Source organism: Ursus arctos, unplaced genomic scaffold (genome assembly GCF_023065955.2).
Source record: "Ursus arctos isolate Adak ecotype North America unplaced genomic scaffold, UrsArc2.0 scaffold_28, whole genome shotgun sequence".
NCBI classification, from domain to species: domain Eukaryota; kingdom Metazoa; phylum Chordata; class Mammalia; order Carnivora; family Ursidae; genus Ursus; species Ursus arctos.
In genome coordinates, this window is record NW_026622963.1 from 5,908,252 (window position 1) to 5,926,312 (window position 18,061).

Consider the following 18,061-nt stretch of genomic DNA (forward strand, 5'->3'; position numbering starts at 1 on the left):
CCTGTGTCCTGCGCTGGGCACCGGGGACACAAGATGGAGACATGGTCCTTGCCTCTGAGAAGGTCACTGTTCTGTTCTGCTCTAAAAACGGACCATCTAGGTTCTGGGGCTGGAGAGAGAATGGGACTCAGTCATGGAGGAAGGAACCATGACCTGAGGGAGGCTTTTGTCCCCAGTCTTTGAAGGACTCAGCCAGAAGGTCCTTTTAGGGCCCTGCAGGGCAGCTCAGAGGCTGCGTGGAGACCAGGACTCAGATAAAGCAGCCATCTCCATGTTTCCTCCTCTTTGTCATCATTTACTGGGCATTTAATATGTACCGACAGTCCGCTAAGGGCTTTACATGTATTAATTCGTTTAATCCTCCCAGTGACCCTATGGGGTGAGTGTTATTATTTATCTCTATTCTATGGGTGAGGAAGCTGAAGCACAGAGAGGTTAAGTAACTTGTCCAAGGTCACACAGCTCATAGGTGATGGGACCAGATTGGACACAGTCAGGGTCCAGAAGCTGTGCTCAACCACCACGGTAATGGCCTCCCTAACAGGTGTGATGTGTACAGCACAGGTCATCACAAAATAAGTGTCGGCATTAGGAACCCTCCTAACAATCCTACTGTCTATTTCTCGTTTGAGAAGTTAAGCCGCTAGTTCACTGATTCATTAGTAGAAGCCAGGAACTATTCCGAGCACTGGACACATTTTACCAACTTGATCCTCACGACAACTCCATGAGATGGATACTATTATGACAAAGAAGGAAACTGAGGCACAGAGAGGCCAAGCATGTTACCCAAGGTCTCCCAGGTGATCACTGGGAAAGCTGCTATTTGAACCCAGGCAGTTGAGTCCGTCCGTGCTCAGAACCTCTCTACTCTGCTGCCCAGAGTGGAGACAGTGTCTGAGTCTCGAGGGGCCACACGGTCTTCCTAATGAGAGGGAGAAGAAACCCATCCCTTCAGCTCAGAGGCCTTGTCAGTGAGGTCCAGATAGACAAGTCCAATGCTGGGCCACGGGCATAAGGAGGGAAGCTGCCACCCTGCAGGGGACAGCCGTGTTTGCACGTGTGTGTGAGTGGGTGTGTGTGCAGGTGGGACGCTCAGCTGTCAGCGGGCACCCAAGGCTCTGTGACTGTTTCCGGAGGACAGCGGCTGTGTGTGTCTTGTTCATCCCCTGATGCCTATCACAGGACGCCTAGCTGTGTGACCCTGGGCAAGTTACTTAACCTCTCTGTGCTTCCTAGATGTCTCCTGTGAAACGGAGCCGGGCCCGGAGCCGTGGGAGGATCCAATGACACAGTGAAAGAACCTGGTCTGCAGTCTGTGCGGGCGTTCCTGGGGCCCGCGGAGCATCCAGAAACACGGAGACGGGCACCTGGGGTCCTCCTGGCTCACCGCCACCAGCAGATGGGACTTTTGATCCTAGAAACCAGAACCATCATCAAAAGAGAAGGTTAAAGGCACTGGAAACCCTGAAACCCGGGGAATGCTGTTTACCGAGAACACTTCACGAAAGTAATCATTGTTTTCTGAGAGAAGCGGCTCTCTAAAGGGCACTTGAAATACCTTACCGAGAAATCCTCCAAGAACAATCACGGTGACTTGCTCTGCGGGCTGCCTCCGACAAGGGGACTCACAAACCTCGCTCCATCTGGATCTGGAGAGGGAAAGGGGGGGCCAAGGCCGAGGACGGGGCCAACTCCTCCCATAGAGCTCGGCTTTAAGGCACTAAAGCTTCTACTTGTGAACGGATTTTAATATGTTGGTGTAAAAAAGTACCATACTCCATCATGGAAGGAAAGAGACGGCGTAGAGCCATAGTGCTTAGCATACACTAAGTCTCAAGAGATGTTAGCTATAAGAATTATTTATGGGACACCTGGGCACCTCAGTAGGTTAAGAGACTGCCATCAGCTCAGGTCATGATCCCAGGGTCCTGGGATCGAGTCCCGCATCGGGCTCCCTGCTCAGTGGGGAGTCAGCTTCTCCCTCTACCCCTCCTCCCTGCTCATGTGTGTTCTCTCCCTCTCCCAAATAAACAAATAAAATCTTTTAAAAATAATTATGTATTATAAGTATGATTTATTTATTTATTAATTTATAAATACAAGGATTATTTATTTACAATAATATTATCACACAGTAAAAATGAATGCCCCCTGGAAGAGTGCAAGGAGCGATCGGGTGACCCCCACGTTGGTCATCTTGGACGTGAGACCAGGGCCTCAGAGGGGAAATGTGGCAAGGTGAGACTTGCCCAAGTTACGCAGAAAGTCAAGGATGGAGCTAGCCCTGCCCTGCCCCTGCCCCAGGAGCCATGGCTGCACCCCATCCTGGCCTCGCTGTCTCTGGGGAGGGGGTGACTCGTGTCAGTCACAACAGAGCCTCCTCCCTCTGCCCTTGCTCAGGGAGGTCTACCTGCATCAGCTCCATTGAGAGCCAGGAGAGACCAGGGCCACACCTGCTGTCTGCGGGCCTTGCTGGGAGGGACCCCAAGGCCACTGGAAGGGACAGAGCATCCCCGGGGAGGGGGGCACATCCCTTCCCCCCTCACATACCCATGGGGGCAGCGACTTCCCTAAGGCCTCTGACTCAGAAGGGGCAGCAGCCCGCAGGGCCATGTGAATCAGGGAGCGTCTCTGGTCCCAAGGCACCCCCATGGGGGCTTGAGGGCTACTTTCCCGGAAGAGGCCCGGTCCCAGCGCTTGCTTTCCCTGGATGAACACTATCGTGTTGAAATGAGAAAGAACATTCAAGTTCTGGAGCTAGTTTTGCTTTTCTATCGGGCGCCAGGGGGCTAGGGAAACTGTAGACAGAGGGGTGTTTAAAATCTATTTTATTTGTATCCTTAACAGGGGGCCACAACAGACTAAGACACAGCTGGGTTTGAAAGAGGGGGACCCACTTACCAGCTGCTTGAGCTTGGGAAGTCCTGCAAGCTCTCTGAGCCTCAGTTGCGTCCTCCGTACAATGGGGTGATTGGGCGTTAGGCATGGAGTTGCCTATGGCACGGGAGCTGAGGCTTCTCCCTGCACTTAGCACAGACTTCGACGCACAGTGATGGCTGGGGGGGGGGGGGGGTGAGGGGCGGAGGCGGGGCGGGGGGGCAGCCGCTGTAACCATTTGCCTGGTGAAAGTCTGAAAGAATATTCGCCAAAATGGAAGCGGGGGGTGGTGCTTATCACCGAGGGGCAGGATTTCAGCCCCTCAAGCCCAGTTCTTTGCCTTTTCTTTCTGCTTATCTGCGTTTTCCAAATATTCCACGACGTTCCTGAATTCGTTGTCCTTTGAAAATGGATAAAGTGCAAAGCAAACGGGCCGCCCGCGGCGGTGTGGGGCGGCTGGGAGCCTGGGAGCCGGCCCGGGAGCCCCCGGGACGCGGCGGGGGGCGACGCCCCCTCCCCGGCGGCGCGGACCCCCCACCCCGGCGGGGCGGGCCCGGCGCTCGCTCACTCTGCTCACGCCCGGCGCAGACAATGCGAGCACACAATCATTCATTATAACTCAATTACAGTGATTAAAGCTGGTGGCATGCAGAGGCAGGAGGGAGTGTTGCCAACAAAATTTACACTCCGTGTCATCAGCGAGAGATAACAGCAGCTGACGCGGCCGCTCGCCTCCCCTGCCATCTGCTCAGCGCGGGGCCGCTGAGGTTCCGAGGGCCGCGCGCGAACGGCCACCGCGCGCCACTGAGCCACCGCCACGCTGCCCCCGGCGGAGCGCGACCGCGGGGGATGCGCCTCTGCTCTCCCCACCCACACGGCGGCCCAGAGACACCCCTCCCCCCACAATCTGAAAAGGGTGGGGGGGCAGCGATGGTGCGCGCTCTTCGGGGGCTGTCTGGGTTTTGCCCCCCCGTGTTCCAGATGAGAAACTGAGGCACAGATGCCGGAAGGATTCCGTACAGTAAGCCGGGAAAAGAACCTAAGCTCGGGCCTGCCCTAGCTCTCCTGGGGACGATGCAGAGAGGGAGGCTGGGAAGTTGGGGGTCACTTGGGACTGCAGGCAGATGGGAGGGGCCAGGCTGAGGACTGAGACCCTGGGGGGCCCAGAAGGAGGCAAGGATGGTGACAGGAGGGCGCATGGAGACAATGCAGGTGACATTGGGCACAGGGCAGGGCCGCTGGGGGAGAGAAGGGGGCAGGAGATCATCACTGATCAGCAGGCAGCAGACCCGGACATGGTGAGCTCTGGTTGAGGTGACCAAGAGGGACAAGAAGGAAGAGGGAGGCAGAAGTCCATGACTGTGGTCTGTGCCACCATGAGGCAGAGGGGTGGGGAGGACAGAGCCACTTTTCAACAGGCAGCAATGACACCAGTCATCCCAGAACACCAGGCCCCCAGCTTTGTCAGCCAGAGGAAACAGGACACTTGTGCATTAGCCCAGTGAGGGGAATGAGGAATGTGGGAGGTAGAGAGAGGCTTAGGTCTGTCTTCCCCTGGTTTTTCCTTACTCTCTCACCAAATACATTTTTCTGGGGTTGCACACCTCTGAGGCTGCAGTCACCATGGTAGCATCCACACTGCTCCCTGCCTGACTCTCCCACCCCCAAGGCCTGCCCAGTGCTGCAACTAGAACTCGTTTCCCAAAGCTCAAATCCCACCATAAGTGTCCTTTGCTAAACTGCCAGCAGCTCCTTGGCTTCCCCAGGACACTTCTTGACCCCTCAGGGGCTTTCCCTTGAGCCTCTGTCACATGCACCCTAGGGCCTTTGCACCTGCTAGTACACAGATGCGCCGTCCCTCCTCCTCTAGCTCCCTCATCCCACTTGTCCTTCAGAGCCCAGCTGAAACATCCCCTCCTCCAGAAAGCCATCCCAACCTCAAGGCCAGGCGGCCACCCTTCCTCTTGGCTCCCATACCCCCCTGCTAGTGCCTTTGGTGCACTGAACATGGAATATTGGGGTCATCTGGGGACAGGTCCATTCCCTACCTACAACCCTGACAGTAACTTGGGGGCAAGGCTTGGGTCCTAGTCCTCTCTGAAATCTTGGGACTGACTAGATAGATGCTGGATGTGGGGGATGGGTACATGGCCCAGGCATGCGCTGATAAAATGGCTGCCTCTGGAGGACTGGCTCAGGAGAGCACAGAGCCAAGCCCACAGTGGGGCCAGAGATCAGTGTCCTCAGAGTGGAGAGCAAGGGAGGGAAGGAAAAAAGACACAAGCTACACCCCCAGCTAGGCCTTTCCCATATCCCCTGGGGTCCCCCCACCCTAGTCCAGGCCTGACAAGCTCACTCTCCACTCCCCAGCGCTGGCTCCCGGGCCAGTCCGATGCATCAGGGCTGATGGGCCGGGGTCGGCCTTGGTGATGCTGACCGCGGAGGCCAGAGAAGGCAGAGATGGGGGCCACTGCCTTCTCTCGCCCGCACATCACTGACCAGGCCACCTAGAGCGTGGGCTGTGACCAAGCCCAGAACACGGGGGAGCACAGTGCAGGGGCGTGGTCCTGGCGTGGCCACACCCAGCTGCCCTAGAAGCACAGTCCCTGGAATTCCCCTGTGAAGAACCGAAAGAGGAAGCTGGGACGGGTGGGCGAGTCTGCCACGCAAAGATGCTCAAAGTCCACAGCCTGGTTTTAGTTTCAATCCTGACTCGGGGCTGTGTGAGGTTATTCATTCGTTCATTCAGCAGAGCTAAGCACACAGGGGGCCTAAGCCAACTTCTATCATAAGTCACTTGTGCTGGCTGGGCCTCAGTTTCCCCATCTGCATTGGGGGTATTAGACGAGCTCCAGTTTCCCAAAGTGGGGTCTGAGGGAGGATTTTTTAAGTAAGACAAAGAGGCACATTAACAGTCATTGACTCACAGCAGGGAAGTAAATCCTTTTCCTCTTCTCCATCAAGGTTCCGATGAGATCCGGGAGCAAGTTTCATTTCAGTGCTGAGGGGTCCTCACACCTCTCAAATACTGCTTCACCTCCCTGTTGGTAACAAAGAGGGAGTAAGAAGGACTTGAGGCATGGCTAGCAAGCTTTGTTCTCATTGCCTTTAGTCGTATGGAGATGTTTTTAAAGGGGGGCGATATCCATTTAGGATGATGATACAAAGTTTCCCTTTTAAAATACTTACATTTAGCCTTAAAAAATGAATTTATTGAAAGAGAAACTATGAAGTCACTCAACAGGCTGGTGGGTTTAGTTAACCGGGGCAAATCTCCCTAGATGATAATTTACAAATAACTGGCTCTCTTTGATCCTTGGGTCCAGGGACCTTGCAAGGGTAGCCCTGTTCGTGTTGGGGGACAGAACTGTGACCTGACAGCTGTGGCTCCCGGAACTGGGCCAGCAAGGCCAGGGGAGGGAGCCCCACCCTGATAAAAAAGGTGATGGAGAGTTAAAGGGTCGAATCTTGGGTAACATGGGTGCTTGGGGCTTCCCAGGGACTAGGGAGTGCGTCCCCCAAACAAGCCTGAATGCAAATTACTTTCCGTTGACAAACAAGCTGATCTCTGCATGCACCACAGTTGACAGAGGTTTCGAATGGTGCTCTGCCGCTCTGCCGTGAGGGGGCAGCCGCTCTGTGTTCTGAAAAGTGACTCCAGCCCACCAGCTCCCAGCCTCCTCCCTTCTCCTCTCACTCTTACTGTCTGCCCTCTTGCATACCTCTCAGGGGAGACACTTGGAGGTTCTCCAAGGAGTAGACTCCAGCCCCAGCACAAAGATTTACAAAATCTTCAGCCATCCAGGAGCAAAATAGTTCAGCACTACAGAGAGGCAGGCAACTCTGGGACTACTGTGTCAAAATGCCCTTCCTTCTCTCAACCTGCAACTCCTATGCACCCTTAAACAGCCAGGACAAACCTGAGTTCTGAAAGTCTTCATGGATACTTCCCTTTCTGAGCCTTGTAAAAGGTGCCCGATCCTTCCTTCTCACAACTCTCACAACATGCTCTCCAGGCCAGTATTTATTAATAACATTGTTTTATCATTGTTCCGATCATTCGAGTTTGTTTTACTGACTTGAGTGCATTGTTTGAGGGCATGGACCATTTATCTCTAGATCCCTTGTCCCTAGCCTCCAACACTGGGTACGCTCTGTCTGTTTCTGTTGAACTCATGGATGGGTGAATAGTCTTGGCTTAAATTTCCAAGCTAGTTTTCAGATCCCATTCACATCTACTTTTCTATTTAAGGAGAGGAAAGTTTTCCTTGAAAGCATCGTTCTTTTAGGTATTCAGTAACTATTTATTAAGCAGCTAGCATGTGACAGTTACTCTGCTAGGACCCAGGAATACAGAATGAATCAAACTTGATCTCTGCCCTCAGGAAGTTCACCGTCAGGTTGGAGCATGAGGCGAACAGCAAATGGACAACAAGAGAAGGTTTTGAATGTCGTCACTTAGATGTAAACCACTCAGAATCTGATCCACTTTGTAAGAAAATTCAGATAGAAGATCAATGAGGTGAAGTGAAAACATGCAATCCTGAATTTGAATTAGAAGTATCAATAGATTTCATGATGTATTTTATCTTTAACAGATGTAAACACACACACACACACACACACACACACACACACACACACTTTTTAGCTCTGCTACTGAAGGGATCTAAAAACAGTGACCAATCCATTAGCACCAAGCACCCCTAGCCCCCAGATTATGGTCTCTAAATACCACTTCCCACTAAAAGGCACTAGGGCTCCTTGGAGACATGGCTGACTCCAGATCTAGGACAGAAAATGTCCAAGATGAGTCAGGAACATTGTCTTAGAAAGAAAAATTATCAAAAGCTACCAAAGTCATATCAAAAAGACTCAGGAGGCATATTGAAGAGGATGATTTGAGAAACAATAAGGATAACTCCACTTGACTGAAGCCTAAAACGTATGTTTAAATCCACAAGTTCATAATGTTATTTAGAAAAGAAAGCCCTTACTAGTCAGCTGTTGAGGATACTAACTTACTACTTTAAAAACTGGCAAGTAAAGCAAATGAACCAAACATTTATCCTGCATTTAAACTATACTTCGAGATAATCATATGGTTGACGAGGGGCCGTTTCTCTTTACAGCAGCATTCAAGCAAATAGATGGAGGAGTGACAGAATTAAAATATCAGCATTTTGTGGCCCCTAATGAATCCAGGAATCTGAATGGTGATCATCAGTAACAGCTAATATACAAAAGGAGAAACATCTAGATTGTACATGCTTCCCCATGGATCAGTGAAGTATTCTTGACCCCCGCCCCCCAAAATTAAGCCCTGAGTTAATCAAGCTCTAAGATCTAACAATTTAACAATCAGCCAGATTCAGACTGAGAAGCTCTAAGGACAAATAATTTAGTTTCTTAATAATTAAGTGTGTGTGTGTGTGTGTGTGTGTGTGTGTGTGTGTGTGTGTTTGAGAGAGAGAGAGAGAGAGAGAATGAGATGTGAAAGAGGAACCTAAAAAACATATCAATTATAGTTGCTTTGTATAAACCTTACTTGGACCCTAATTCAAATAAACAATTTTTTAAAAAAATTCTGAGACAATTGAGGAAAGTTGAGTACAGATTGGGGATTTGATGACATTGGAAATTATTGTTCATTTTTTAGGTGGGATCGTGGCATTGGTTATATTTTTTAAATAGATCTTTCCTTGTGGAGATATTTAAATATTTACTAATTAAATGTTGAGATATCTGGGATTTGCTGCATAATACCCCACTGGTGGTGGTGGCCAGTGGAAATGGGTGAGGTAGATAAAACAAGATTAGCCCTGAGTTGGTAACTGTTGAAGCTTGATTAATGGGCACAGAGAGAGTCTCTATACTGTTCTACTTTGTATCTGTTTGGCATGTCTCACAATGAAAAGCTAAACTAATTTAATTCATGTTGTCTCTGCATGAGATAGTTGCCCTTGCACCCCTACAAAATCATTAGAATCACAAACATCCAGGCTGGAGAGGAGCCAAGGATTGCTTATCCAGCCTTCAAGCATCAGTCCGTAGACGAGAAGACCAAGTTCTGGAGAGGCCCAGAGATATGGCTAAGATAACATGGTGACGTGAGGGCTTTGCTCCTCCACCACTGGGCATGTGCACCCCCAACCCAGCCCCATCCCCCCGCCTCGCCCCATGAAAGGTGGTTTCTTATCAGGTCCTGAGTTGTCTGGCTTTCTTCATTTGATCTCTAATTATGAAATATTCCAAGCATATAGAAAAGATCAGAAATTAATATAACACTACTAAGGTCACTACACAGATTTTAAAAATGTGAACATTTTAACATTTTCTTCAGATTTTTTTAAAGGTAATAAAATGTGATACGTATAGCTGGACTCCCACCTGACCCTCATTTCCCTTCCTTCCTCCCTCCCTCCCTCCCTTCTGTCCTTCCTTCCTTCCCCACAGATAACCATTGTCCTGGTAGCATGGTGTGTTCTTTCCACTCATGTTTTTATATTTTGATATATATACTCAAATTTAGAATTGTTTTATATTTATATTTGACATAAGTAGTATCATAGCATATATTTCCTTTTGCAACTTGCTCTTTTCACACAACATTGTGTTTTTGAGATTGATCCAAGTCGATACACAAAGATCTAGCTCATGTATTTTAATGCCCACATATAATTTCATTATAGGAAAAAGCATAGATTATTCTTCTTTATCCATTCTGCCAGTAATGGACAGGCTCTTTCTAGTAGTTTCTGCTACTTCAAATCATGGGGCAATGAAAACCTCCATGTACATCTCTTCGCACTTGTGTTTAAGAGCTTCTCTAGGGGACCTACCTGGAAGTTGAATTAGCAGGCCACAGGGTTGTGTTGCTTCTACTTTGCCAGCTATTGCCAAATGCTCTGCAAAGTGGGTGACGTGAGCGTGCTCCCACAAGCGGTGCTTGACAATGCTACTCCTTCGCCATCTTGGTGGAAGCTTTGTATCATTAAACTCATCAAAGACTCGCCGATCCAATGGGAATGATTGTTCTGTTCCCCTTTGGTTTGTTTCTGTTTTTGTTTTGCGGTTGTTGTTTTTTAATTTGCTTCTTGATAACGACCAAAATGGGACATTTTCACATGTTTCCTGGCCATTCGTTTCCCTCTCCTGAGAATTACTTGTTTCTGTCCTCAACCCATTTCTCTGGGTTGTTCACGCTCAGGTACTGACTTGGGAGAATCTATTACGTATTCCAGATACCGCTTCTCTGTCCGTTATGCATCCTGCATGTACATTTTTTCATGACTTCTAACTTTTTCATCTCTTGCCACGCAGGTGTTTAAAATTTTGATGTAATCAAGTCGATCTTTCTTTTTCTTCATCATAGCTTTTGGTTCCTGTGTCCTGTTCAATAGTCCTTTCCCTCCTCACACCACGAAGGCTGTTCTCCAATATTTTATCCCACGTATTTGAAGACTTTAATTCCACTAGTTTATTTTTTTTTTTAAGATTTTATTTATTCATTTGACAGAGATAGAGACAGCCAGTGAGAGAGGGAACACAAGCAGGGGGAGTGGGAGAGGAAGAAGCAGGCTCATAGCGGAGGAGCCTGACGTGGGGCTCGACCCCATAACGCCGGGATCACGCCCTGAGCCGAAGGCAGACGCTTAACCGCTGTGCCACCCAGGCGCCCCGCCCCACTAGTTTATTTTTGGGTAGAGTGTGAGGTAGAGATCCATCTGCCCTCCATAAAGGTGGGCTATCGTTCTAGAACTACCCGCAGATGCTTTTCTCCACTGAGACAACGCCACATGGGTCATAGTTGGATTCTTATTTACATGGGGGTCTATTTATGGACTTAATTCTGTTCCATCGGTCTGTTTGTCTATGCAGCGCTAACTCGCTTTACAGTAAGTCTTGGTCTCTGGAGGACAAGTCCTCCTTTCTTATTCCTCTTCAAAATTATACTTGCTATTTTTTGGTCCTTTAGTGTTCAGATAAATTTTAGTGTCAGTGTATCAAATTATATAGAAAACATCCTAGTTGGATTTTGTTTAATATTCCATTACAGGGTTCTGGAAAAGACAACATTTGAAATAAAATTGGATTTTCCCATCAATGAATATGGTATAACATAGGATCCATGTAGTTCTTTTCAAAAATATTTCCTTCAATAAAATTTTATATTTTTCTTCATAAAGGTCTTGCGTAGCTTTGCTAAGATCTATTCACGGGTAGGTTCTGTTGCTACTATAATTGCATTTTTTTCTTTATATTACATTTTTCTAATTGGTTATTGCTTATGAATACGAATGCTATTGATTAATGAATGTTGATCGTGGATCCAGCAACTTGACAAAACTCTCTTATTTGTTTTGTTTATATATTTTCTACGTTATCTGCAAATAATTACAATTTTGGTTTTTTTTTTTCCATTTCACTCATTGTACCTTATTCGTTCTTTTATTTTGTGTTATTACATTGGCTAGAGCTTCCAGAACTATGTTGAATAGAAGCGGTAATAATGATTATTCTTGGCTTTTTGCTGACTTTAAACCAATGCTCCTGAAACTTAACCACTATCTGTTATTGGGCCACTGGTCTGGTTTAGCTGTCCATTGTCAGATTAAAGATATTTTCTTTTATTCCTAGTTTGGTGTGTTAGGAAGAGTCATGAATGGGGATTGAATTTTGTAAAATGTCTCATCTGCTCCTTTGATTGGTAAAACGAAGTCTTCCAGGTGTGCTGGAAAATAGTCTGTGCTCTTCAATAGTTGCTCTAGGGTTCGATGGCTCAAGCTTGGAAATTATGCTGTTCCAATCTTCTACATCCTTATAAATTACTCTTGGCTCGATCTACCAGTTTCTGTTAGTGGATGTAAAAGATTCCTCTTCCCCCCTTCCCCTTCCTTCCTTCCTTCCTTCCTTCCTTCCTTCCTTCCTTCCTTCCTTCCTCCCTCCCTCCCTCCCTCCCTCCCTCCCTCCCTTTCTTCTTTTCCTTTCTTCTTCCTTCTTCTTTCTTGGCAACCTAGTAAAATTGTTTCAGTTTAATTTTATCCACCACGTCTCAGTGTCCACGTGGTTAAAGGGAATCCTTATTAGCCTGTTGTTTCACTTGCCAGAATTGAAAATTCCAGATCTGCTGTTTTTCAGATCGTGTAACCTGTTGTCAGCGAACGCTTGCACCCGGCAGCTATAATATCAAGGAAAGACAAGGCCCCAGCCCCATCTGACTTTCATCTGGCCTCTACAGTCCAAGAGGTCCCAAGAGACCACTACTGAGCCATCAACCATGCCCCGTCTGATCTGCCTGGGAGAGAGCTGAGTCGAGGTCAGGGAGAGCCCACCGTGGAGTTTTCTGGGCCCTGACTGAGGTGCCCTAATGGACACGAGGAAGGTCTGAGCTGGGCAGGGGTGGGGTTGGGGAGGGGGCTCCTTTTCTTTCACTTTCCCTCCTATACTCTTCACTTTGAGATCACTGATCTCCTCCTCTGCCCTGGGATCAATCTCTTTCCCATCTCTGGCCGAGAAAGTTCTGCGAGGGTAAGCATTATGTCTTATTGATCTTTGCATTCCAGCACCTAGGACCATGCCTGTCATGTTAGATTCTCACTACATAAATGTTGGTTGGTTGGTTGGCTGGATGGGTGGATACAAGGGTAGTTTGACAGATGGGTGGATGGATGAGTGGATAGTTGAGTGGGTGAGGGAGGGAGGGATGGATGGATAGATGGATGGGTGAGTTCTAGGTTCTCAAGGGTGGAAGCTTTTCTGGGCTACCTCTTTTTTTCCTCATGGGAAGATGCAGGAGCCCTCATCCTTGGAGTCCAATTCTCTGAACATCATTCAGTCCTGCCCTGCCTGACAGTATGCTAGGGATTTAGGGGAGAGACAGATGTGATTTGGGTGACTCATGGTGAGTCTCTTGCTCTTTCTGGGCCTAATTGTCCCATTCATAAAATCAAGGGCTCAGTAGAGATACCTCTTCAAATACAAAAGGTCCAATTTTCGTGTCACGTTTAAAAATGTTGCATGGGTACTGGAATAGAGAGTGCATTTTACATGGCTATCATAAGAAAAATGAAATGGTGTATAACCATGCAAATTTTTAAAAGATTAATCATGTTTGTTGGCTCTACTTCACATTAAAAATAATGTTCATTTTCAAGCACTGTGTTCTTGGGAAAAAAAGTACACTCCATCATCATGAAATATTTGATGGCCAGCTTCTAACATTGAGCGTTCTTGCTAAGGATCTGTCCAGCAGCAGAATCCAGAGATCTGTAGCTCTGTACCTTCTCACAGACGCTAAGATTAGGAGAGTCGCAGCCTGGGCTGGGGTGGGGCAGCTTCGGGGTGGGGAAAGGGGACGGGCAGTGACTCAGAGAGGCCAGGTGGCGCGGCCTGGTCAGCTGTGGCTTGGGATGACCTGGACACTTGCACACAAACTCATGTGGACTAAAAGCATGAACCCGCCTTCTCACAACCATTCCCTCCCCATTTTTAAAAACAGAGCTCCTTGCTTTGAGCAATGGCAGAGTTCAAAGAACTCCAGAAGCCAGTTCACGTCTCAGCTTCAGTTATGACCATCCAGATGCCCTGCTCCCGGAGAAATCAGATAATCTCAAACAGGGGAAAGTTCGTCATTTATTCCAGGACCACCCTGGGCCCCGTTAGTCCTGGGCGCTGCTCTCCAGGGAAGCTAGTCGAGCTGGGCAGACAGACAAGTGTGGTGAAATGTGCCCAATGCCACGGTGGACGGGGCCTGTGTTTCTGCAGGGAAAGGTTAGGGGTGACTTTGAAAATAGTTATCAAGGCCTTCTGCCCCTGTTGAGGAGGAAGCAGGGGAGACCTGGGGGTACTGAGGAAGGGAGGTGGGTCGTTGGCTGTGAGTGGGCCCCTCGCCTTGGACTAGAAGAGCCCTTCACAAACGCCTTGGACTAGAAGAGCCCTTCACAAACGTACAAGAGCCGGAGAGATCAGTGGAGGGGCCGGTAAAATGGAGATTCGGCGGCAGCAGGACTGAGCTTTGAGGTTTCTAACAAGCTGGGTGGGGAGTGGAGCGGAGTGGTGGGTGAGAGGTGGAGGAGGCGGCCCGTGATGGGGCCGTCTGCGTGGAGAGGCTTGGCCAGCTGGTGTAAGGGACAGTGGTGGTGACAACAGACGGGAGGCGAGGGGCTTGCAGCTGGGGCCCGGTTGTGTTGCCAGCAGCGCAGACACAAATTCGGGGCTGTATGGTCTCCCCACCCTCGACTGTGAGCGTCCGTGGTTGGGACCAGATCTTGGTCGGCTCTACATCCTTGACCGTGCTCAGGACATCTGGGTACGACAGCCTTCCAGAGGTTGCTTCCCCCCTCAGAAATGGTCGTAGCCGCCTCTGCTAGGGCAGGACTGGACATGAGCCTTCTCTGACGGACGTGTTGCTCTTCCTCTCCTTGAGGCCTGCGAGCCCAACTCCTATCTTAGCACCGGTGGGCAACCCCCGGCGGGTTTGGGTGCATGCAGAATCTTCTGGCCAGTGCCCCCCATCTGGCCCTCTAGCCTCTGCTTCAATGCTTCAATGTGGACAGAGGAGTGTAATGTTCTAGCACAGTCCATGCCACCAATACGGAGCTGCTGGCCGCAGGGCGGCCTCACATCAGCATTCCTCCTACCTGCTCGACCTGCTGGAAGCTTCTCCTCTAGGAGGCTGGGCGGACATCCCTCTCCAGCAGTTCAGCTGTTCTTTCTAGGCTAATAAAGACTGTGCTTTATTCTAATGGTGACTCCTTTTTAAAAGGTTAAGTCATTCCCTTTTTTGTGTAAAAGGACAGTGGGCAATTGTGATGCAGGACTTTGACCAAATGAGCTGGAACCCATGTTAATCCCCAGTTTCAGAAGAGGTTTCTCTACTGGGTGCAGGAAATCCCAGGGCCTAGGAAGCACCCTAGGCCAGCCCTGCCTCCCTGGGGGCACTGGCCTGCCACACCTACCCTACCCCTTGTGCAAAATCCCCCTCCGAAAGCCTTCACACACACACACACACACACACACACACACACACACACACACACCATTGGGGACTAGGTCCCCCGCATAACATCTAACTTGAAATTAAGACGGTGAAGGGTTTCAGAGTCCAGATGTTCAGACACTTTACACGTGAAGTTCTTCGCATTTCGTTTTTTGCCAAAACGTTTTGCATGGATGGCTGTCTAATAAGACTCTGGCATAAATCTGCGGTCCTCCCCTCAGGGAACTTTATCCTGCGCATGCGTCCAGAGGAAATTCCAGCTCCCACCCACCACTCCCGGCGTGGAGACTGGAAAGCGGCCTTGGGAAGGCACGGAGAACACTCCCCTCACTGTCCTGCGAGATCAGACTTTTAGGGGTTGGGGGCAGCGTGCACAGGAAGTGCTTGAAATGAGAAGAGAGGAAGGGATGACAAGGGAAATCACCCAGAATCCAGGGCATGCGGGTGACAGTGGCCCCCTGTCTTCGGTGGGAGGACTGACAAACAAGTGGGGGCGGGGGGGGGGTAAAGGCAATTAAAACACAACAATCAAACCAACCTTTAAATAGCAACTTTTAAAAATATAAAAACAGCTCATTACAATGACTTTTCATTTTTTTTTTCTTCAGGAATCAACTTTCTCCTACCCTCACCCTCCCTTGTGGCTAGAGCCTTTAACGAGACGCGGCAGATGCCCGTGGAGACCCAGAGAAAGGGAAAGGGATCCTCCAGAAGGCCCCTCCCCAACCTCAGAAAGGTGCAGGGCGCCCAGCCAGTCTCCACAACCTCTGGGTCACGTCCGGGAGCCGCTCGTCTGGAGCAAGATCACTGAAGACCAGCAGTCTCCACTGGGCCCTTCCTTCCTTCTCACCAGACAGAATCGCACATTACAAAATAATCCATAAAAATGCAGTATCAAAATTATCTTCCATATGCTACATCCATGGAGAGCCCACCACCAGGACTCACATCGGCCTTTAGCTTTTCCTTAAAAGAAGAAGAAGAAAAAAAAGACCAAGAAGAAGAAGAAGGAAAAAAAAAAACCCAAACCCTAATACCTCGGAACATTTTGGTACCAAAAAGTGGTACCTGCAGGAGATGACTTTCTACCTGTAACCTGTTTGGGCTCCGAAGAGAGACTGAAAGCCGCAAGAAGTCGCCACAGTGCCAGGACCGGTGTCCCCACCCGACCCCTGTCCCCTCAGCCCTGCGGTGCCGCCTGGGTGGGGCCGCGGGGAGACCGTCCCTTCGGACTCACAACCCTGCAGGTTGATTACACTTTTCCCCTCTAGGGAGAGAGAAGGGGGTCAGAGCCAGGAAAGGGGGAGAAGGCATTTTATAAAGGACATCGATTCTAATTCTTTTTATTCAAATAAAAAAAAAAAAAGCACCCACATCAGTTGCTATTTTTCTCTGGTAGCTCCCTGAGCTGAGTTGCTATGCTTTCCTCTAACTTTTTGTCCTTTGAACGTGGTGTCCGAAGATCAAGAAGGGCCAGAGACGGAGTTCCTTCGCGCCTCCATCTCCCATCACCATAACCAAGTGTGCGCCAAAGAGAGAGCGAGTGAGGCGAGAAGGAAAGAGCGAGCAAGAGTTGGACCCCTGAGAGAGAGGAAGGCGAGCGCAGGCGGCCACAGAGAACCCGACCTTCGTCAGCCTGCCTGGCACCACGCAAGCCTTGCCCAGCCATCCGTGTAGCCCGAGTGGGCCCGACAGGCCCCGGGCTGCTCCCAAGTCCACGGCGAGGTGCGCTCATCCCAGGGGACCTCCTCCCCCCCCCTCCCCCGCCACCGGTCAGTCTGGTCACCAGCTGCAGCTCCCTTCCTCTGCCCCCTCCGCTCCCTCTCCATTTGGTTCCCCCTCCCGGCCTCCCCTTCCCAGATGGGGATGTCCCTTAAAAAAAAAAAAAAGCCACCACCACGAGTGGGTTACAAATACAGCAGGCGAAATACACGGCTAGCGTTTTCGGTGGGAAGGGGCCTCCTCCCCCACTGACCAGTCCAAGATAGAGGAGTCTGTTATTTACATTTTTCACAAACGTTGTGCGCTGCACAATCGGGAAAATGAGATCCCCCCCTCCCCCAGCACAAACACGTGGTCCACTCTGGCATCCCCGACCCGGGGCAGGGGGACAGAGCAAAAGAGAGGGGAAGGAAAGATGGAGATTCACGAGGGGGTCTCTGGGGGGCTGGAGCCCCAAGCCTCCAAAGAAATCTACTTGTAGCGTCTGCCAGGGTTGTGGACGGGGAGGAGGAGAGACATCCGTCGGAGTCCGTGAGACATGGGAGTCCATGCCCAGGGGTCCAGACCGTGACGGGCGCGCCCTCTTGGCCTGCCGGAGCGCAGCCCTGGACCGCTCGGCTGCCCACCGCTGGCCTCCGCCAGCCTCGGGGCCCCTCGCGGGGTGGCCCTATCACCGCCGAGTCTGTTTCTCCCAGAGTCTGACAGCCCTGTTAGAGTCCTTGTTTAGTAGATGACCTCATAAACCGTGGCCTTCTTGTCACCAGAGCCTGTTACAATATATTTGTCATCCGCCGAAATGTCACAACTCAAGACAGACGAGGATTCCTTGGACTGCAGGAGGAAGGCGAGGACAGGCAGGAAGGGGTGGGGAGAAAAAAGGCAGAAACTCACTTTCTTGGTACCCAGCACGATTTCCGCGCTGTGTCACACCCCCTCTGCCGGCCCCGGGGCTCTGACCCCGAGTGCACCCAGCAGGGCCTCCCAGCGCAGCCTGGAGACACGCTTTCAGGGACAGATGCCCCGACCTCCGGCTTTTCCACCGGGAAAGGCTCGTGAACAGGGTCCAGGGTGATCCTGGAGTTGTAAAGCTCCAAAGAGCACTGCAGCGCGAGCTTCTCCGTGGAGTTTACAGATAAGAAGGAGCACTTCTGAGCAGGGCGTGGGCATCCGCGGGCCACAGCCTCAGGCTGCCGAGCTAGGGAGGGGACCTACGCCCAACCCGAAGTGTCCAGTGTAACTAGGGAGACGCTGAGGGTTTCCATGCGTGACACGCTGGCCGCCATACATTCCCAGCATGGATCCCGAAAGCGGCTTGTGGGCTGGGAGCACAGGAGCACCGTGTGTGTGTGTGTGTGTGTGTGTGTGTGTGCGCGTGTGCATGTGCTCAAGACGATGTATAAGTGAGAGCTGTAGGTCGGAACCCAGATCTTGAAAAATTATGAAAAGCCTCTTCCAGCT

General features: G+C 50.2%; 1 protein-coding gene and 1 long non-coding RNA gene across 9 annotated transcripts in view; one reads left to right on the forward strand and one right to left on the reverse strand.

Moving 5' to 3' along the window:
* Nucleotides 1-3,566: 3,566 nt before the first annotated feature.
* On the forward strand, nucleotides 3,567-15,577 carry LOC130541948 (uncharacterized). The gene is made up of 3 exons (XR_008956087.1): nucleotides 3,567-3,901; nucleotides 12,022-12,265; nucleotides 15,490-15,577. It is a non-coding gene; the product is annotated as an uncharacterized LOC130541948 (long non-coding RNA).
* Nucleotides 15,418-18,061, reverse strand: part of TLE3 (TLE family member 3, transcriptional corepressor) — a 47,335-nt gene continuing 44,691 nt past the window's right edge. For all 8 annotated transcript variants that reach the window (XM_026478422.4, XM_026478420.4, XM_026478421.4 and 5 more), the window contains exon 20: nucleotides 15,418-17,434. In XM_026478422.4, coding sequence (XP_026334207.1) covers nucleotides 17,327-17,434 — 108 coding nt within the window. In that variant the 3' untranslated portion in view covers nucleotides 15,418-17,326. The remainder of the gene's footprint in view (nucleotides 17,435-18,061) is intronic.